We start from the raw sequence: 22838 nt of genomic DNA, 5'->3' as shown, positions 1-22838 counted from the left end.
TGTCCCCTCCCTTCCACTCTCTCTGAAGTAAATAAGTAATTAAGTAAGTAAACAAATAAAATAAGCTACTAGTAATTCTAAACAAGGCAAACATATTTAAAAATACAAAAAGAAGCATGGGGTTATCATCTGAGTGACAGAAAACAACGATAATAGTGTTCAGTATGCTTGGCAAAGTAGTTATGTGATATGAAAGGCATTTGTCAAGGCCACTATTGACACTGGAGTTAAGATAGGCATTACAATAACCCAGCGATTTCCAATGTTTTCCATCTCATGGCACACATAAACTAATTATTAAAATTCTGTGGCACACCAAAAACTATATTATATTTTTTGCTGATCTAACAAAAAATAGGTATAATTTTGAATTGTTCATACCGAATGGCTATGTGTTGGCTATTGTCATTTTTTTTGTTTGACAATCTAAGAGAAAAGAGGTCAGTGCCCTGGACTAAATAGTCAGGTATTGTATGTTTTAAAAATTCTTGCAGCACACTAATGTGCCTCTTGCAGCACACCAGTTGAAAATCCATGCATTAATCACTAGATAATTAACGGCTTTAAAGAGTCTCTACCACCCTGGCTGGTTTGGCTCAGTGGATAGAGCATCGGCCTGCAGACTGAAGGGTCCTGAGTTCAATTCTGGTCAAGGGCACATACCCGGGTTGCAGGCTCGATTGGCAGGAGGCAGCTGATCAATGATTCTCATCATTGATGTTTCTCTCTCTCCCTCTCCCTTCCTCTCTAAGGAGAAAAAAAAAAGAAGAAAAAAAGAGTGTCTGTCATTGGTTTGTTGATCCCTGTGGGGAAGAATGCTATTATGACCTGGGAGTCATGTGGGGGCATGTTTCTCTTCCTGGAACACTCTTCACCCAGAGGGGTGTAGAAACATTGATGATTCTGTTTCTTTTTTTTTTTTTAATATATTTTATTGATTTTTCACAGAGAAGAAGGGAGAGAGATAGAGAGTCAGAAACATCGATGAGAGAGAAACATCGATCAGCTGCCTCCTGCACACCTCCCACTGGGGATGTGCCCGCAACCCAGGCACATGCCCCCGACCGGAATCGAACCTGGGACCCTTCAGTCCGCAGACCGACGCTCTATCCACTGAGCCAAACCGGTTTCGGCGATTCTGTTTCTTAAAAAAATGTGTTGTAGTTATCAACAGCCTTACACTTTTACTTATTTTGGGGGCCCAGAAGTAATACAGAAAAAGATTGCCAGATTCTCTTTCAGTTTCAAAACTTCTGTTTTGACAAAAGATACCATAAACAAACAGTGAGATAATAATCTCAAAGACACTATTTATCACAATTATAACAGATAAGTTATTACTTTTTAAAAAATATGAAGAGGTCCTACAAATTAATAATAAAAAGGGCAAAGGTGTGAAAAGGTAATTCTCAATACAAATTAATGTAAAAAAACACAAATAGTGCTTAATCTCATAAGGTTAATCAGAAACATGCAAATTAAAACAATAAGGTGTCCCCTGACCAGGTACTCAGTTGGTTAGAGCATCATTCCAATATGCCAAGGTTGTGGGTTCCATCCTTGGTCAGGACACATACAAGAATCAACCAATCCTATATAATAAAGAGCTAATATGCAAATGGTCATCACATCCTCATGCCCTTGCTCCAGAACTGCTCAGACAACACTGGGGAGAGAGGAATGAGGACCACCCGGGCTGCGGCCCAGGAGAGGGACAAGCTGCCTGCCCTGCGGTTCTGGGCACCAGCGGCTGCACCTGCGCCTGTGGTCCAGCCTGGGAGGGACAAGCCGCACGCCCCGTGGTCCTGGGATTGGAGAGGGTGCAGGCCGGGCTGAGGACCCCCACCCCCGTGCATGAATTTCGTGCATTGGGCCTCTAGTGAATAAATAAATAAGTGGAACAACAAATCAATCTCTCTTTCCCTCCCTCCATCCCTCCTTCCCTTCTTCCTTCTCTCCTTCTCTCTGTCCCTAAAATTAATCTTTAAAAAAAATTTTGCTCTTCAAATTATCCAAAATTGAAATGATTCATAATGTATATTAATGAGGGTATGAAAGGCTAGGTACTCGTAGGCCATACTGATGGAAATTTATGTTGGCATAGTTTTAAAAAAATTATTGTAGTATAAGATACATAATATAAAATTTACCATTTTAACTTTTGTTGGTGTTAATCCTCACCCAAGGATATTTTTTTCATTGATTTTTAAAGAGAGGAAGGGAGGGAGGGAAGATCAGAGAGAGAGAAAAAGAGATAGAGAGAAACATCAATATGAGAGACATCAATTTGTTGCCTCTTGCATGTGCTCCTACTGGGGCCAGGAATCGAACCTGCAACCCAGGTACCTGCCCTTGACCTGAATCGAACCCACAACCCTTTGGTACATGGGCTGATGCTCTAAACACTGAGAAACACTGGCAAGAGCCATTTTAAACATTTTTAAGTGTACAGTTCAGTGTCATTAGGACATTCACATTGTTATGTAATCATCACTACTATAATCTCCAGAACTTTTCCATCATCCCAAACTAAAACTCCTTATGTATTTTTTTTTTTAATTTTCCTTATGTATTAAACACCAACTTCCTATTCCCCCTCCCCTAGACTCTGGCAACTCCATTCTACTTTCTGTCTCTATAAATTTGATTATTCTCTATACTTAATATAAGTGAAATCATATAGTATTTGTCCTTTTGTGAGTTGCTCATTCCACTTAGCATCATATCTCCCAGGTTCATCCATGTTGTAGCATGTGTCAGAATTTCCTTTCTTTTTAAAGCTGAATAATATTCCACTGTGTGTGGTACAATCTTTTTGAAAGGCAATTTTGTAGTAATCAAATTGTAAAATTCCATATTCTTTGATACAGCAATAAGAGAATTTACAGCATTATTTTAACAGTGAAAAATTTAAAACATTCTACCTATTCATCAGCAAGATAGGTAAAGTGTGAGATATCTATACTATGAAATACAGGGTGGGGGAAAAAAAAGTAGGTTTACAGTTGTGAGACAGTTTGCACTGTAGGAGGCCTGGAACCATGTGCAATCCACAGTGCTAGACAGGGAGATGGGAGAGGTCATGGCTGGAACAGTGTTTCTCAAAATGTGAGGGACATTCACAGAAAAGGTTAAATAAAAAATGAAATTGAAAAACACTGGGTTAGCCTGGCCAGCATGGCTCAGTGGTTGACCTATGAACCAGGAGGTCACTGTTTGATTCCTGGTCAGGGTACATGCCCTGGTTGTGGGCTCCATCCCCAGTGTGGAATGTGCGGGAAGCAGCCAATCAATGATTCTCTCTTATCATTGATGTTTCTATCTCTCTCTCTCCCTTTCTTTCTGAAATCAATAAAAATATGTTAAAAAATAAAAGAAGAAGAAAGAAAATCAGTGGGTTAAACAACATTAAACAAAATCTTTGAAGGCAAAACTTCTTGGAGCCTTTAATATAGTAGTGCATATCATAAGTCTCCAGGAGGGAGGTATTAGCTTCCTGAGCCCTTGTGACCACAACATCCTTTTTACAGTGATTATGTTTGGAGGACAAAGTTTGGGAAACATTGATATTAGAAATTTCTGAAAGTAAAGGTATTCCTTAAGAGGAGTTGTGGTAGGCGTTGTGTGGTCAGACAAGTAGGTGCTAGAACAAATTATAGGGGTTGGCTGATACCTACTAGATGAGAAGCAAACTTTACCACTCAATTTCTGACAACAACAACAAAATAATAATAATTACCTTTAAAAGGGGGGGGGGGACGACTAAAGTTAGAATGGAATCAAGAAAGTATGAAAAAAAGTAAAATCCCAAAACTTACTTCCCGGTTACTATTGTTGCACTGAGTGCAATATACTTTCCCAGAAATCAGCATGTCTTAGCTTGGAGTCTGCTGAGCCTAATTAAAAGGGAGCCATGACTTGCCCTTTCAGATTATTTAAGGAATGAGCAAAGTGTAATTACAATGAAGGCTCTTGAGGTTCAGGAAGTCTCATGAGATGTAGTTTCCGGAGGCCCTGGGAGATGCACAGAGAATGAATCAGAGACTTGTGCATAATAAATCAGGAACTCGACCCAATTTGGGAGCATAATCTGACTTCAGGGGATGCATGTTGTGAACAATACTGAGGGTATGTTGCAAATGACTTCAGGCCTCCTGGAAGCCTATGGGTTGCACATAAGAAAATATCTAGAATATAGTTTAAATACATCTCCCTAAACCCTCTTTATCTTCCTGAAGGAACCAATGTTAAACAGGGCCCACTCTTTTGTGTGTTCATGGTTACAAGCCAGTAAGTGGAGCCAGATTTAAACTCAAGTAGTCGTGTCTCCAGAGCCACACTCCGAATCATTTTATTATACTGCAACACTTTTATACAAAGGGTGTATAATCTTTTAAATTGAATGGACTTCATAATTTATGTATAATTCACTGTACTGTTCTCATTTATTTTTTCATTTCACTAAGAACTAGCAAAAACTTTATCTTGGAGTGGCATCAAGCTGCCGGGTCTTGCTTTCAGCATGCCAAGCAAGCATTCTTTTAACACAACTTAGCACACCGGCACCTTTCAGGAAAGTTCATAAAAAAAATAGCTGCCTCGAACAGACTGTCAAACTACAGCAGGAAGGCCGGGGAGGGGAGGGGGGGTAAGAGATCAACCGAAGGACTTGTATGCATGCATATAAGCATAACCAGTGGACATAAGACACTGGGGGGTAGGGGAGGCCAGGGGATTATCAAGGGCGGGGGGAAAAAAAAGGAGACATATGAAATACTCTTTGTAGCCAAAACCGGTTTGGCTCAGTGGATAGAGCGTCGGCCTGCGGACTGAAAGGTCCCAGGTTCGATTCCGGTCAAGGGCATGTACCTTGGTTGCGGGCATATCCCCAGTGGGAGATGTGCAGGAGGCAGCTGATCGATGTTTCTCTCTCATCGATGTTTCTGACTATCTATCTCTCTCCCTTCCTCTCTGTAAGGAATCAATGGAATATATTAAAAAAAAAAAAAAAGAAGAAATACTCTTTGTAATACTTTAAGCAATAAAAAAAAATAGAACATATTAATGAATTCGTAAGTAGAAGGTAGGCAATGAAGATTATAATTGGGGATGGTTGAGACACAGGGAGAGCCTTTTCCTTGCTCAAATTTCAATTGTGTGTAGAGTGAATTGGCTAAGACCCATGAATACCTTTGGGGATTCCTATGGAAGAGATCCCGAGGCTTAAGAGACAGGAACAGCTGAAACCCTTTTTCACAAGACCCATTAGCACAGTGGTTCTCAACCTTGGAATCTTTTTAAAATCCTGATTTCTGGGCCTCAGCCTCCGGAAATTCTGTTTCTTTGTTATGGGGTGAGGCCACAACATTGGTAACAAAGAAACAGAATTTCCAGAGGATGTGCAGCCAAAGTTGAGAACCACTGCATTAGCATGTCAAGTAGTAGTGAAAATTTGGTAGAAATCACAATTGTGTAAGTCCTATTTGCCCAAACCAAATGCTATTCAGTGAAATGCATTTATTCTCTATATTTTTATTTATATACTAGAGGCCCAGTGGAGGGGTGGGGTGTCCTCAGCCTGGCCTGCATCCTCCCAAATCCGGGACCCCCTTGGAGGATGTCCGACTGCCGGTTTAGGCCCCCAACTGCCCTCCACTGCCAGTCTGATCTCACCCCTAACTGCCTCTCCTCAGCCTCCACCACCATGGCTTTGTCCAGAAGGGAATAGGACATCCAGAAAATGGCAGGTTGACCTGGTCTAATGAGCATATTACCCTTTTATTAGTATAGATTTTTTGTTAATCCTCATGTGAGGATCCTTTTTTCCATTGTTTTTTAGAGTGGGAGAGGGAGGGGGAAGGGAGACACATCCGTTTGCTGCCTCCAGCACACACCGGTTACAGGGCCGGGATTAAACTTGCCATCCAGGTATGTGTCCTTGACCAGTAACCGAAACTGAGACCCTTCAGTGTGTGTGTGTGTGTGTGTTTAATGTATATGTATTTGATTTCAGAGGATAGAAACATCAATGAGAATCATTGATCGGCTGCCTCCTCCCACCGCCCGCCCCCCCCCCCCCCATTTACCTCACACCAGGGATCGAGCCCGAAACCCAGGCACATGCCCTGAACTGTGACCTCCTGGTTCATGGGTCAATGCTCAACCACTTATTTTTATTTTGGAAATATCGATCTGTTGTTCCACTCATGTATTCATTGATTCTTGTATGTGACCAGGAATCAAACCGGAAACCTTGGTATATATGCTATAACCAACTGAGCTGCCCAGCCAGGGCCTATTTTTCAAGTTTATTAATCAAGGCTTTTATTAGTGTTAACAAAAATGTGAAAAAGACCTTTTTAATTATTATTTTTAACATATTTTATTGATTTTCTTACAGAGAGGAAGGGAGAGAGTTAGAAACATTGAAGAGAGAGAAACATCGATCAGCTGCCTCCTGCACATCTCCTACTGGGGATGTGCCCGCAACCCAGGTACATGCCCTTGACCGGAATCGAACCTGGGACCCTTGAGTCCACAGGCCGACGCTCTATCCACTGAGCCAAACCGGTTTCGGCAAGACCATTTTTTTAAACATGAACCTTTAGAAGAAACACTGTGATAGGGAAACATCAATCCATTGCCTTCTGTACATATCCTGACTGGGAACTAAGCGAACCTGTGACCTTTCAGTGTAAGGGACAATAGGTCAGCCACACCAGCCAGGGGAAGAACAATCTTTAAAAATCCAGCTTTAGCCCTAACCGGTTTGGCTCAGTGGATAGAGCGTCCGCCTGCTGACTCAAGGGTCCCAGGTTCGATCCCGGTCAAGGGCATGTACCTTGGTTGCAGGCACATCAACAGTGGGGCGTGTGCAGGAGGCAGCTGATCAGTGTCTTTCATCGATGTTTCTGACTCTCTATCCCTCTCCCTTCCTCTCTGTAAAAAATCAATATAAAAAATAGAAAAAAAATCCAGCTTTAGCCCTGACCAATTTGGCTCAGTGGCTAGAACAGCCGTGGGCAAACTACGGCCCGTGGGCCGGATCCGGCCCATTTGAAATGAATAAAACTAAAAAAAAAAAAAAAAAAGACCATACCCTTTTATGTAATGACGTTTACTTTGAATTTATATTAGTTCACACAAACACTCCATCCATGCTTTTGTTCCAGCCCTCCGGTCTAGTTTAAGAACCCATTGTGGCCCTGGAGTCAAAAAGTTTGCCCACCCCTGGGCTAGAGCGTCGGCCTGTGGACTGAAAGTCCCAGGTTCGATTCTGGTCAAGGGCATGTACCTTGGTTGTATCCCCAGTAGGGGGTGTGCAGGAGGCAGCTGACCGATGTTTCTCTCTCATGGATGTTTCTCTCTATCCCTCTCCCTTCCTCTCTGTAAAAAAATTATAAAAAAAACCCCAAATCCAGCTTTACTATCCAAAGGTCAGTTTCTCCAATTATTTTATTGCATATTCAGCAAAAAACCTGCTTAATAAAAGCACTAGTTTGGACATTCTGAAGGGGAAGAAACCCAATGTAATTTCATGGACTTCATGAGCTGTCTTGAGTTGACAGGATACTTACTTGGATTCCAATCCTTGGTCCCCCCCTAACAGGAACTAAGCATTCAGCAAGTTAACCAACTGTGTAATGTAATGATCAATGGGACTAGAGGTCAACTTCCTCAAATCTAAGGAAGGTTTAAAAAAAAAAAAAGTTCTGCCCTAGCTGTTTGGCTCAATGGATAGAGCACCAACCTGCAGACCAAAGGGTCCCAGGTTTGATTCCGGTCAAGGGCATATGTGTGTGTGTGTGTGTGTGTGTGGTGTGTGTGGAGGGGGGGTGCGGGGATGTTTGCGGCTCAATCCCCAGTAGGGGGCATGCAGGAGGCAGCTAATCAATGATTCATCATTCACCTTTCTCACCCCCTTCCTCTCCGAAATCAACGAAAATGTATTTTTAAGAGGGATAGAAACATCAATGGGAGAGACATTGATCAGCTGCCTCTTGCAACCTGGGTATGTGCCCTGGCAGGGAACTAACCCGGGTTCCTATTGATTCATGAGTTGATGCTCAACCAGCGAGCCACATCAGCCAGGCTGGCAGGCTTTTTTTAAAGGCTTGATTTTATCATTACCACTCCCAAGGGTTTGATATGTAAGTGCAGTTAAGTACTCCAAAATTTTTATGCTCAAAATGTTTGTTGCTAAGGTAGAATTCCTAAAATTAAGCCCCAAGTCATTCTGAGTGAGGTACACCTGGACTACCAAGGTGTATTTCTAGGCCTGATGCGTGGCTTTCTGTATTTCAACAATGCACCTCTGGACACCTCCCCATCACCCCCACACACACCATTCAATTTTGTTCCAAGTTGAGAAACCACCATATCACTGGTTACACTACAGGGAATTGTTTGTAAAGGGGAAAGAGGTTGAGAACCTAAAAAAGCACTGTAAGAATCCAAAGATTCTTATTCCCTCAAAATACTCTTTCCGGCCCTAACCAGTTTGGCTCAGTGGATAGAGTCGTCCTGGGGACTGAAGGGTCCCAGGTTGATTCCAGTCAAGGGCATATACCTTGATTGTAGGCACATCCCCAGTAGGGAGTGTGCAGGAGGCATCTGATAGATGTCTCTCTCTCATGTTTCTCTCTATCCCTCTCCCTTCCTCTCTGTTAAAAAAAAAAAATCAATAAAATGTATTTTAAAAAATTCTCTTCTTGGTATGAGAAATATACTGCCTAGTGTTATTGGTATGGCAGTGTAAGAACTGCTTGCGTTAGCTTTAAATAATGAAGACTTTTATCAAGTCCCAAATTAGAAAATTTCATTTGCTGTTGCAATCTTACCTTTCTCCTTATAATAATGTAGAGCTATTAGTCATTAAGATTTATTGTTGTTAGGACCCACCTTCATTTGCTGCCTAAAACACCAGTGTCTGCAAGTGGCCTTAGATCAGAACCTTTTTAACAAGTTCTTTCATGCAATGTTTCTCATCAGCCAGCCCTTATTTCAAATTTAAGGGCTCCACTTGATTCTTGGCTTTTGACTTCACATATGACAGACAGGATTAGATTTCCATTTCACTACCTGAAGCAACTGAGTGCAATACACTACTGAGCAAGAAAAACACACACCAGTTAACTGGTAATTATAAGACTGAGACCAAGTTCCTACACCTTGGCACAGCCTATGCTTACCAAAGTCCTGACTTAATTTTGGTCACTGACAATCTCAAAATTAAATCCCTTCCTTAAACACCATTTTAACCAGTTAGGAATCCCCACATCACTACATAATTTCATGACGACAGACACCAAATATGCTACCATGCAACAAAACTTTTATTAACATTTTGAACAGATTCAGTTATTACTGAACTGGTAATTTCTAAACTTAAATTGGGGCAAATGGCTAGAATGCAGAGTAGTGCCATCACTGGCACTATGAATGCAAAACTGAAGAATTAACAGCCACCCCTCAGACGGAGGACCAGGTGCAGGGTGGACTCTTTCTGGATGTTGTAGTCAGAAAGAGTGCGGCCATCTTCCAGCTGCTTGCCTGCAAAGATGAGCCTCTGCTGGTCGGGAGGGATGCCTTCCTTATCCTGGATCTTGGCTTTCACATTCTCAATGGTATCACTGGGCTCCACCTCCAGGGTGATGGTCTTGCCGGTCAGGGTCTTCACGAAGATCTGCATACCACCCCTCAGACGCAGGACCAGGTGCAGGGTGGACTCTTTCTGGATGTTGTAATCAGAAAGAGTGCGGCCATCTTCCAGCTGCTTGCCTGCAAAGATGAGCCTCTGCTGGTCGGGAGGGATGCCTTCCTTATCCTGGATCTTGGCTTTCACATTCTCAATGGTATCACTGGGCTCCACCTCCAGGGTGATGGTCTTGCCGGTCAGGGTCTTCACGAAGATCTGCATACCGCCCCTCAGACGCAGGACCAGGTGCAGGGTGGACTCTTTCTGGATGTTGTAGTCAGAAAGAGTGCGGCCATCTTCCAGCTGCTTGCCTGCAAAGATGAGCCTCTGCTGGTCGGGAGGGATGCCTTCCTTATCCTGGATCTTGGCTTTCACATTCTCAATGGTATCACTGGGCTCCACCTCCAGGGTGATGGTCTTGCCGGTCAGGGTCTTCACGAAGATCTGCATACCGCCCCTCAGACGCAGGACCAGGTGCAGGGTGGACTCTTTCTGGATGTTGTAGTCAGAAAGAGTGCGGCCATCTTCCAGCTGCTTGCCTGCAAAGATGAGCCTCTGCTGGTCAGGGGGGATGCCTTCCTTATCCTGGATCTTGGCTTTCACATTCTCAATGGTGTCACTGGGCTCCACCTCCAGGGTGATGGTCTTGCCAGTCAGGGTCTTCACGAAGATTTGCATTTTGACCTACAGAGTTCAAAAAGCAGAAGTTAGTATATCATTTCAGGATCTTTACATTTATTAGTTTTATATCTAATCAATTCTTCAAAACTTAACTCTTCTTCCAAATGCCTTAAACCATCTACATCTCTCACAAACCTCCAATTTTTATGAAACTAGACAAGTTATTCAACCCAACATTCCTTTAAAAAAAAAAATTTAACCCTGCCCTGGCCGGTTCGGCTCAGTGGTTACTGTTGGCCTCTGCACCGAAGGGAGGATTCCTGGTTAGGAAGATACACTGATCTCCCCCCTCCTTCCACGCTCTCTGAAAAGCACTAGGAAAAATATCCTTCAGTGAGCATTAACCACAAAAAAGATTTTGTGGCACAGTGAAAAAAAAAATTTTTTTTTTTGAGTGTGGAAGGGCGGGAGAAGAGACAGAACATCTATGAGACAGACACATCCATCTGTTGCCTCCCGCCCCGCGCCCCAATCCGGCAGGGATCCACTCTGCAAGAGGTTCTTGCTCTAGTCCCCTTGACCAGATTGGAACCCGAGACCCTTCAGTCCGCAGGCGGACGTTCTAACCGCCGGCTAGGGCAATTATCTCCTTTTAAAAGGCCAAAAAAAAAAAATATTAATCATTACCCAATTGTGTATTTTTTGTTGTTTTAGAGAGAAAGGCAGGGGGGAGAGAGTAAAGCAGAGAAACATCCATTCGAACCCCTGGGCTCGCGCCCACCATCCTTTTTTGGTGTACGGGGTTCCCAATCAACCGAATCACCCGGCCAGGGCTAAATACGAAATTTTAATTTAGTCAAGGCTTCAACTTATACTGTAGTATCGATAGTGCTTTGTAAATTTACCATCCAGAGCTTTCTTCCTTAACCCCAGAATTTCCCCCAAATTAAGGATAGCACCTAAAATAAAATTTAAAAAAAACCCACAGGACACGGAAAATAGAAATTCCCTTTTAAACGGAGCTGGTAAGCGACATCTGTGCTGCGATTCGAAATGAAAAGGTTTCCAGAAGTCACACTACCTTTTTTCCGCCTTCCCCCTCTGAAACAGACACGATGGAACCGCCATCGGTTAAGCGTCTGTTGGCCCCTCTCCGCGCGCGCCAACCGCCCCCGCTCCCTTCACGTAAACAAGGCCCACCTTCCGGAAAGGCCCGGCGACGCGACGCCGCGTCAGCTCCTCCCCTCCCCCCACCAAGGCGCACCCAGCCCAAGACCCGGCCAGTTTCCTCTCACTTCAGTTCCCTCGGCACCGCCCTCCCTCCAACCCCGGCCCCCGCCAGGTCTCGAAGGCTGCGGGCCAATACCTGTTAGCGAGCGCGAAAATACCGCAAGTCCAAACCCGTCGAGTCTCCTCAACAACGACACAGCCCCTACAACGTCTGGCGCGTCTGCAAGTTCCGGCTAGGCGGAGCTGAAATTTATGCAACGTCTGTTGTGACTAATCACTCCTACGTAGCCGCCGTGTCCGTGCGCCACTGAAAATAGTTCTCTCGGCCGCACCTCCCGCGACGCAGTTAGATCCTTCCAAGTAGGCCCCAAACTCCTCAGAATCTGGAGAGGCAGCCTTAAAAATTCTTTTCCTCTCTATTCTAGGCTGTCCTTCTCCTCCTTTAGGAAAAAGTAGGAAGGTTATCAGGCGGATGAATTCGAGTTGAGGGAACCGTCCTCGAAAGCTCTGGAAACTTCCTTGCGGCGCCGGCGCTGATTGGTGAGGTGGGTGAAGACGAGGCCGGCGGTGATTGGTTGCGGGCTGGGCGCTCCGCTGTTGCTGGGCTCCGGGCAGGGAGAGCCGACGTTGCTAAGTGACTGAGTGCGCGTGCGCCGCAGAGGCGCGCCTCCGGGACGGCAGGGCGTTTCCGGTCGGAGATGGGGGAGGGGTACCAGACCTGAAAACGGCGCGCTGCGGCCTTACGCGGAGGGAGCAGGGGGCTCCGCGGACGCTTTTCCGGGAAGGCCGCCCCGTCTGGCCCGGAAGTCTCGGGAGCCGGGCGGGGGCCGTGTCCGCTGTGAAGCGCAAGCCCACCGCCCGAGGCCTGAGGAACCCGCGCCCGCACGCCGGCGAGTTCTTAGTGTTGCTCTTGCTTGTGGAGCTTTCCTCGCGCCTCTTTACAGTCGGTGCCTTTGTTGCCGGCCCCTCACCGCCGCCAGGGGTTCCCGGACCGCCCCTGCCTCAGTGGGAGGGGGCCGCCCCGGGCGCCATCCTTGCCTTCGCATATAAGTGAATCTATGCGAGAGGCCTTGATGCGTTGTGAGAAGCCAGTTTATTAAAGCAATTAAAGCTGCGCCTTCACTGAAAAAGCAAAGCAAGCAAACTGTGCGTCCGGCTTGAGGCACAGACGGGGGAGGTGCACGCCCTCCGGTCTGTGGCCTCGGCCGCCTCCGCAGGCGTCGGGTGCGGGTGGTCCTCGGGGCCCCGGTGCCGACAGCGTGGCCTTCCCGGAACTCGGGGGACGCGCCCAGAACTCCACCTTCACCGCTGGCCCCCGCTTAGGGGTGAAACTGCCCCTCCCCCCCCTCCCTCTCTTCGTTCTCTCATTAGGGTTTTTTAAAATCATTTCTCTAGTGTTGGGGAGATAATGGCTTGTTCGTTACAAGCTGGCTGCACACGGCCCCATTGTTTGGCTTGTTTTCGCTTTCCCGTCAGTTCCCCTGTCCCCCGGCCCTGGAGCCGTCACACGTTCGTCCCACTTTCCTCCGCTCCGTCCTCACGAAGTTCGGGCCGCGTCTGTGGATGAGACCCCCTGAGGGGCGCCCTCGGCGGGACCCCGCACCCCTCCCCCGCCGTCCTGGTCCCTCCCGGCCGTTTCCCTGGGGAACAGGAAAGGCAGGTTAGGGGTCCGAAAACCCTCCTCGGGGACCGGAATCCGTGCACCAGGAAGTGACGAATGTTTCCGCCATTAATGTGCTGCTTGTGCGAGTGGCACTGAAGGGGGTGGACCCGCGGGACCGGCTGGCGCGCTGCGCCCCGGGCGTGGGCGCTGGTCGGAGAGACGGTCGCCCGGGGAGCGGGCGGGCGGGGTTGTGGGGCTCCGGTGCCTGAGTCATAAGGGGTTGGGGGGGGGGCGGTGAATACACCTGCAGAGGGTCCTGCGGTACCGACCTTCCCGGGTGAACACCATTAGCGGGGTGTCCCTTAGAAAAGGTCGTTCGAGCACAACATTTCTAAGCACCACCTTAGGAAACGAGGTCAGTAGGGACACGTGTAGGAGTTAACACCTAAACACTTTAAATTCACTAACTCTCGGTAAGGGCTACTTATTTTAATAACCGGGAGATGGGAATGAAATGTCTGTAAGATCATGTTGGGCCAGGAGGTAGTTGATAAAATGTTTATGTTGCACAGCATGAATGTTCATGTTTGGAAGCCCAGCCGTGAGTCAGCTGGTCTCACCACCCGCAGCTTCTCCTGAGTCATGCTTGCTGGCTCGGGCGGGGCGTGGCCTGGGGTGGGGAGTCACGGTGGGTAACGGTGATTTTGCTGGGAGCTCTAGCCGTTGCCAGAAGTTTAGTCATACAGCTGCCTGCTTTGATATTTTGCCAAAGTGGGTCATTTGGTAACCTCAACAGAACAGAAATGTTTTCAGAAGGAAAGGCATGTGCTGTCCAAGAGCAGTTTTTTGTGGTATGTTTGAAAAAATGAAACTTTTAGTAATATCATTTCTGGTGATAAATTGTGAAAGGTAATTTGTTAACAAATTAAAGACTAGAACACAAAGATCAGGAATTTGGTAATCTTGCACAATATTTGGCACTGTGCTCAAATGTTTGTTCAGTGAAGTACAATTTTCCCTTTTATTCAACTGGAAAAAGACACACAACTTTATGACAGCCTTAGGTCCTAAAGAACAAAGCAAAAAGACAGTACTTAATCTCAGTTGGCAAATAGTTTTTGCCTAGGCAGCTCCTTAGAAAGGAACAAAGGAATTGATTCTGAGATTCTGAATGGCTTTACTTGACTAGATGTTTTTAAATAAAAATCTGAGAAAAATGTGGTTCTAGTTAAAATTCCCAATTGTCTTGACATTACCAGTTGATATTTAATATATGGAGTTAGTTTGTGGTTTGTCATTTCCTCATTTGTCTATCTCAACAGAATTATGAGACTAATTCCTAATTTATTACCAGTGAATTAGAAACTTTAATTTTGAATGCCCAAAATGAAAACAGAGCAAAATTCTGTATTGTCATTATACTGGGCCTCAAAATTATAGAAATCTGTCCACTTAAAAGTAACTACTTAAAAATGTTTTATTATGAAATATTACAAACATATATAAATGGAAGTTGGAGATATAACAAACACCTTAAAACCACCACCCAACTTTATTAAGGCTTAACATTTTGCTGTTTTGCTTCAGCTTAAAAATTTTTTAGTGTAGTAAAAAATACAATATAAAACTTAATCATCTTACCAGTTTTAAGTGTACAGTTCAGTATGTGTTAACTATAGTCACATTGTTGACCCCTGGAACTTTTTTATCTTGTAAAACTAAAACTCTATACCACTAAACCACAACTCCCCATTTATCCCTCCCCGCAGCCCCTGATAATCACCATTCTACTTTCTGTTTTTGTGATTTTAAGTATTTTAAATACTTTGTATAAGTGGAATCATACAGTATTTTTTTTTTTCTGTGACTGGCTTATTTCACTTAGCCTAGTATCTTCAAAGTTCATCCATACATTTGACAAAATTTCCCTCTTTTTAAAGGCTAATATTGCGTGTGTGTGTGTGTGTGTGTGTGTATGACATGTTGTGTTATCTATTCATCTGTCTATGGATATTTGGGTTGTTTCCACTCTTGGCTATTGTCAAATGTTGCAATGAACATGGGTGTGCAAATATCTCTTTAAGATTCTGCTTTCCATTCTTTTGGATATAAACTCAGAAGTGTTAATTCTATTTTCAGTCTTTTAGGAGCCTCCATACTGTTTTACATAGCCAACAGCAATGCACAAAGTGCTCCAGTTCGCCACATCCTCACCAACATTTGTTACTTTCTGGTTTTTTGAAATATTAAATTTTTTTATTGATTTTAGAGAGAGAGAAGAAAGGGGGCAGGGAGAGAGAGAGAAACATCAATGTGTTGTTCCACTTATTTAAGCATTCATTGGAGTCTTGTGTGTGTCCTGACCTTGGCATATTGGAATGACACTCTAACCAACTGAGCTACCTGGACAGTGTCTACTTTCTGATTTTTTTTTTATAGTGGCCATCTTAAGAGTGTGGAGCAAGCATGTCAGACTCATGGCCCATGGCTGCATGCCTTGTTTTAGGCTACGCCCTCATCTTAGGCATTCGGCCCACCAGCCTCGAGTTTGACATGCTTGGTGTAGGATGATATCTCATTGTTATTTTGATTTGCATTATCATAATGACTTATTTTTAAGTGATTATAGATCCACAGGAAGTAAAAATAGTACAGAGAGGTCTCATTGTACCCTTCACCCAGTTTCCCACAATGGTAACATCTTACATAACTGTAGTAAAACAAAACCAGAAAAATAGCATTGGTGTAAATCACAGACCTACTCAGATTTCAACAGTTTCACATGCACTTTAGTGGGTGTGTAGTTCTATGCAATTTTATCAGATGAGCAGATTTACATAATCACCACCACCATCAAGACACAGAGTTGTTTCATCAACACAAGGATCCCTTGTGTTACCTCTTTTTTTTTTTTAATTGATTCTAGAGAGAAGAAGGGAGGAGGAGAGAGAGGAGAAATATCCATCTGCTGCCTCCCATATGCACCCCAACCAAGGATTGAACCTGCAATCTGGGTATGTGCCCTGATCTGGAATAGAACATGAGACCCTTCTGTGCATGGGACAACACTCCAGCCAACTGAGCCACAGGAGCCAGGGCTAGCCTACCTCTTTATGTTTACAAGCTTCTCCCATCCCTTTCCTTCAAGGCAACCACTAATCTTTTTGGCATCTTTATAATTTTGTCATTTTGAAAATTACAAAAATGGAACCATACAATATGTAACTTTTTGACACTAGCTTTTTTCACTCAGCATAATTTTCTTGATATTTGTCCAAGTTGTTGCATAGATTTTCATTCCTTTTTGTTGCTGAGTAGCATCCCATAGTATGGATGTACAATAGTTGGTTTATTCTTTAGAACTCCTTTAATCTTTCAAAACTAAAATTCTGTATCCATTACACATTCTCTGCTTCCCCTTAGGCCCTGGCAACCATCATTCTACCATGAATTTGACTAGGTATCAACACTAATAAAAGAGAAAAATGGTAATTGGCGTACGAGCTACCCTTTTCATTGGCTCATCAGGGCTATATGCAAATTAACTGCCAACTAAGATTGGCAGTTAACTGCCAACAAGATGGCGGTTAATTTGCATATGTAGGCACAATGCAGGGAGGCAAAAGGGAAAGCAGGAAGAAGCCCCCTGCCACTGACAGTGATCGGAAACCCCAGGGCCGCCTTTGCCCTGCCCCCCAGCCATGATCGGAGAATCAGGTGCCTTTTCTGCCCTGGCCAGTGATAGCAGGAAGCAGGGGTGGAGCCAGCGATGGGAGCTGGGCACGGTCGAAGCTGGCAGTCCCAGGAGCTAGGGGCCCCTTGCCTGGGCCTAAAGCGAAGCCCACGATCGTGGGGCCGCTGCAGCTGCGGGTCCCCGCTGCCCGGGCCGGACGCCTAGGCCAGAGGCGTCAGGCCTGGGCAAGGGGCCGATCCTGCGATTGGAGGGTGATGGGGGTCAACGCCTGAGGGCTCCCAGTATGTGAGAGGGGGCAGGCTGGGCTGAGGGACACTCCCCCACACACACACCCAGTGCACGAATTTCGTGCACCGGGCCCCTAGTCTATATATATATAAAATCCTAAGAGACTGCTGGACTGGTAGTTACGACATGCACTGACCATCATGGGGCAGACATTCAATGCACAGGCTGATGAACAGACTGATGAATCTCAGAGGGAAGAAGAGGGGGAGAGAATGGGAAGAGGTTAACCAAAGATCTTATATGCATACTACAAGCCCGGTGCATGGATTCGTGCACCAGTGGGGTCCCTCAGCCTGGCCTGTGGAGATGGGGCTGAAACTGGCAGTCCGACATCCCCCAAGGGGATGAAATATATATAAAGTAATGAAATATAAATGAAATAATACAGTATTTGTCCTTTTGTCACTGGCTTCTTTTACTTAACACAATGAACTCAAGGTTCATATATGTTGTAGCATCTATTAGAAATTCCTTTTATTTATTAAAAAAAACATTTTTATTGATTTCATTAGAGGAAAGGAGAGAGAGAGAGATAGACACATCAATGATAAGAGAGAATTATTGACCAGCTGCCTCCTGCATGCCCCTACTGAGGATCAATCTTGCAACCTGGGCATGTGCCCTTGACCGAAATCAAACGCAGTACTCTTCAGTCCACAGGCTGATGCTCTATCCACTGAACCAAACCAGCTTGGGCAGAAGTTCCTTCCTTTTACAAGTTAAATAATATCCCATTGTATGTACATGCAACGTTTTGTTTATCCATTCATTTGCAGTGGGCTTTTGGGTTGATTATATCTTTTGGCTGTGATGAATAATATTGCTATGAACACGTGTGTACAAATATATCTTAGAGGCCCTGCTTTCAAATCTTTTGAAAATTAAAAAATAATTCTATTTTTTATTTTTTTGAGGAACCACCATACTGTTTTCCATAGCAGCTACTCCATTTTACCTAGAATGTACCTAGGGAGTGGTGGGCAATATACAGATCTTGTAACATAGAAACCCATACTTGAAATCTATGTGATCTTATTAACCAATGTCACTGCAAAAATTTAATTTAAAAAAGGGAAAAAAGAATGTAGGAATTGTACCTAGGAGTAAAATTATGGGATGTACTTGAAACTTTACTAAATTTTGCCAAATTGCTTTCCAAAATGAGTACTAACTTACAATCCCATCAGCAATGTAGGAGAATTTCCACAGTTCTATATCTTTAGCAGCACTTAGTCTTTTTTAAAAAAATATATTTCTTTATTGATTTCAGAGAGAAAGGGAGAAGGGGAGAGAGAGAGAAACATCAATGATGAGAATCATTGATTGGCTGCCTCCAACAGGTCCCCAACTGGGGATTGAGCCCCCAACCCAGGCATGTGCCCTAGGCCGGAATAGAACCTGGGACTCTTCAGTCCGCAGTCCAACACTCTATCCACTGAGCCAAACCAGCTAGGGAAGCACTTAGTCTTTTTATCTTTTTTTTTTTTTTTTTTTAAATCCTCACTGGAGGATATTTTTCCATTGATTTTTAGGGAGAGTGGAAGAGAAAGGGAAAGACAGAGAGAAACAGTGATGTGAGAGAAACACATCGATTAGTTGCCTCCTGCATGAGCCCGACTAGGGCCAGGGCCTGGGAGGAGACTGCAACCAAGTGCATGCCCTTGACCGGAATCAAACCTGGGACCCTTTGGTCCATAGGCCGAGGCTTTATCCACTGAGCCAAACCGGCTAAGGCTATATATATAATTTTTATTGATTTCAGAGAGGAAGGGAGAGAGAGGGGGAGGGGGAAGAGAGAGTTGGAGACATCAATGATGAGAGAGAATCATTGATTGATTGGCTGCCTCCTGCACCCACACTGGGGATCAAGCCAGCAACCCCATGGCATGTGCATGCCCCCACTGGGAATCCAACCGTGACTTTGTGGTTCATAGATTGTTGCTCAACCATTGAGCCATGCTGGCCAGGCCAGCAGCACTTAGTCTTAACAGACTTTAAAATTTTTGAAAATCTAATGGAAAGATTTCTTAAAAAAAAAAAAAAAGATTTACAAAGTCCCCTTCAGTTTACTTTATAAATATGAGCCTATTTGTTTTCAAATGGGATTTGACTGTAAGCGTAGAGACTCTTATTGAGGCAGGTCTGACAGTTGTGTAGAGTTGGCCATCAGAATTCATTTGGAATGAAGATCTAAGGAGCCTCTTGGGGAAAAATTGTAAGAGGCAGTGAAATATGACTTGTAACTGTTAAGGGAGGGGTGTGAGGGTAGGAATCAATGTTGGGTTTGCTCCTACAAACAAATTGGCTGTGTGTCAAATGTCAATTATGTAAAATTCATCAATAAATCCTTTTAGGAACCTAAGGCAGTATGTTACAGCAAAAAGAGTATGAGATTTGGAATGAAACAACTGTATCAGATTCCTGACTTGGTTTTATACCATTGCTTAGAACAATGCTTGGCAGATAAAAACACTCAATAAATGTTAGCTATATAAAAAAAGAAGTATATATAGATTTCCATGGAGGCACAGAGAAGGAAAGAGCCTGGAGGAGTAGGATAGGAGAGGAACCCAAAAGGTTCAATAAAGTATTATTTAGAAACCCAATCACAAGGAGGAGTAAGATTGTCCAGGAGGAGGTGAAAAATGAAAGGCATGGTGTGGCATATAAGCATAACCAATGGACACAGACACTAGCGGGGTGAGGGCATGTGCTGGGGGATGGGGGTGGCTGGGGAGAGGTCAATGGGGGGAAAAGGAGACATATGTAATACTATATGTAATACTTTAAACAATAAAGATATATATATATTGATTTCAGAGAGAAAGGGAGAGGGAGAGAGATAGAAACATCAATGATGAGAAAGAATCATTGATCGGCTGCCTCCTGCACACCCCCCATTGGGGCTCAAGCCTGCAACCCAGGCATAAAAAAATAAAGAAAAGAAAGAAAGGCATGGTGTGTTGAGGAATGGTGAGTAGCTATGCATGTATGTGATTTAGGATGGCTGCATGTTCGCCTGTGGTTTGGAAAATAAGGCTGGAGAAGTAGGCAGAGCTCAACTCTTCAGCAACCTTACTACTTCCAGCCATACTGGCCATCCAAGGTTTTTCCCATTTCTGGATCTTTGCATTTGATGTTTCCTTTGCCTAGACCTCTTCCCATGGCCACTTCTGTCTCACGTTTTAGGCCACATAAATGTCACCTCCTCAGAAAGGCCTTCTCCGACAGCCACCACTGCTCCAGGACTTAATCAAGGCACCCTGGTTATTTCTTTAACAACAATTACATGTTTATCCAATCCATAATTGTATTACTTATGGGTTGTTTATCTCTCTGTCTCCCTCACTAGAATATAAATTACATGAAGATGCAGGCCATAGGTCTCTGGCCTATCACCATACCTCCACACTTAGCCAGGTTGCATAGAGCCTAGTACGTAATCAGCACTTAGTAAATATTTGTTGAAAGAATGAGTGACTAATGAAGCACATGCCCTTCTCTGCTAAGGACTTTAGATTGTTCCTGTAGATATTTGACATAGGAATGTCATGATTAGATTTCTATTGTAGAATGATAGCTTGATGACATCATAGCAGGTGAATAAAAGGTGGACAAGATTAGAGACTAAATCTCCAGAGATGGTGGCAGTTGTCCAAGCAGGGTAAGATGAGAATCTGTATGTGACCACATCAACAAAATCCAGCATCCCTAAAGAAAACAGAAGGAAAGACCTAATAAAATTAAATAAAAACAGAGCATCGTTTACTGGAATTTGGTCCTTGTTTTAAAAAAAAAAAACCAAGGTCCTGGCCAGGTAACTCGGTTGGAGCGTCATCCTGATATGTCAAGGTTGTGGATCTAACCCCTGGTCAGGTTACATACAAGAATCAACCAATGAATGCATAAATAAGCAGAACAAGTTGATGTTTTTCTCTCTCTCAAATCAATACATAAAAATTGAAAAGAAAAAATTCCCAAGACAACTGACTTAAATGTGTATAATATAACAAAATAAAAGAAAGGTAAGTGTATGGGGAACTTATAATAAAAGGAGAGGAAGCGATAAAATAAGTTGAAAGTGAGATTAGTATTTAAAATGTCGGCTCTTAAGTCTGTCCTTTTGCTAGAGGTGGGCCATAAACCTACATTTTGGTGTTCTGTTTTTCTCAGCCAGCACAGAGAGAGACCCAATCGATTACATAATAAGTTCACGTGATTCAAATAATTGTAGTATATCCATACAATGGACTACTACTCAGCAATAAAAAGAAATGAACTATCAATACAAAGAACAACATGGATAAATCTCAACATAATTATGCTGTGTGAAGGAAGCCAGGCCAAAAAAGGAGCCATACCAACTATATGGTTCCAATCTATTGAGAGATAAAGCAGATCAGTGGTCACTTGGGGATGGAGGCAAAGAGAAGTAGTAAGATGTGATGGATGCCGAAACCGGTTTGGCTCAGTGGATAGAGCGTCGGCCTGCGGATGGAAGGGTCCCGGGTTCGATTCCGGTCAAGGGCATGTACCTGGTTTGCGGGCACATCCCCAGTGGGGGATGTGCAGGAGGCGGCTGATCGATGTTTCTCTCTCATCGATGTTTCTGACTCTCTCTCTCTCTCTCTCCCTTCCTCTCTGTAAAAAATCAATAAAATATATTAAAAAAAAAAGATGTGATGGATTATAAAAGGCAGGAGAAACTTTGGGAGGTGAGGTTTGTTATCTTGGATTTTTGCGATATATTAAAACATTGATTTATATACTTTAAAATGCGCAATTTATTGTGCATAATTCATACTTCAATAAAGCTATTAAAAAGTTAAATTAGACATTTGACAAAGCAATTCCTGATATAGCTCAGGCAAATATTTGATGAACATGAAGATATCTCAGAATCTAAAAGTCAACTTCACTATTTTTTATTTTTATTTTTTAATGTGTTTTTATTGATTTTTAGAGAGAGAGGAAGGGAGAGGGATAAAAAGATAGAAAACATTGATGGGAGAGACATGATTGGCTGGCTGCCTCCTCACGCCCCCTACTGGGGATTGAGCCGGCAACCCGGGCATGTGCCCTGACCAGGAATCAAACCGGTGACCTCAACAGCTGAGCTGGGTTTATTTGGATTTTTAAAAGATAAATATCAGCACCTCCTTTAATGAAATATAAATATATATTTACACAGTTTGGGACTTCTTGAATCATGTTAATGTACCAGACATTAGTATCACTCTAATAGATCTCCTCTGTTTGAATTTATTTGAGCCCAAACAGAAGCTAATTATTTTGGAATGTAATGCTGCCCTTTGAATCCAAACAGATATATTGTCAGAGGATATATCAGAAGATTTTAAATAGTAATGAACTTGTGATGACCAAGGGTAGTTACAGCATTAAATTCATTACCTAAGTAATAAATACCTCAAGCAAGACACACATCTTTTCTGCTTTCCTAGTCCTGTCAGGCATACAAAGCACGCTCCTTTGCTGTCCTTGTGAAGAGCGAGAACCTCTCAGATGCAGACTCAGTGATCTCTATGGCAAGCTTTCCGGGCACTCTTATCTGTAGGGTCGGTATAGCAGAATTTTAAAAAGAATCATAACTAATTAATTCATGCAATTCTGAAGCAGAAAAGTGTGTGTGTGTCCTAGGGACCAGAAAATACTAAAGGTCGAAGGAATCTGAGCACACAGAACTG

General features: G+C 43.7%; 1 protein-coding gene across 2 annotated transcripts; it reads right to left on the bottom strand.

Moving 5' to 3' along the window:
* Positions 1–9312: 9312 nt before the first annotated feature.
* Positions 9313–11834, bottom strand: UBB (ubiquitin B). Of its 2 annotated transcripts, none has more exons than XM_059668492.1 (2): positions 11685–11834; positions 9313–10381 (listed from the first exon to the last, which is right to left on the bottom strand). In XM_059668492.1, the coding sequence occupies exon 2, from the start codon at positions 10373–10375 to the stop codon at positions 9458–9460; it is 918 nt and encodes a 305-aa protein (XP_059524475.1). In that variant the 5' UTR covers positions 10376–10381; positions 11685–11834; the 3' UTR covers positions 9313–9457. The 2 variants fall into 2 exon arrangements, with proteins under 2 accessions (XP_059524475.1, XP_059524476.1); XM_059668493.1 differs by lacking the exon at positions 11685–11834 and adding an exon at positions 11400–11520.
* Positions 11835–22838: the final 11004 nt, after the last annotated feature.

The sequence above is a fragment of the Myotis daubentonii genome, chromosome 16 (assembly GCF_963259705.1).
Source record: "Myotis daubentonii chromosome 16, mMyoDau2.1, whole genome shotgun sequence".
NCBI lineage: Eukaryota > Metazoa > Chordata > Mammalia > Chiroptera > Vespertilionidae > Myotis > Myotis daubentonii.
The sequence above is the reverse complement of the archived record's forward strand: the minus strand, read 5'-3'. Positions and strand labels throughout refer to the sequence as shown.

What these genes read in the sequence shown, in the direction of transcription:
- UBB (XM_059668492.1), bottom strand. Translation starts at nt 10,375, where the DNA reads ATGCAAATCTTCGTGAAGACCCTGACTGGCAAGACCATCACCCTGGAG.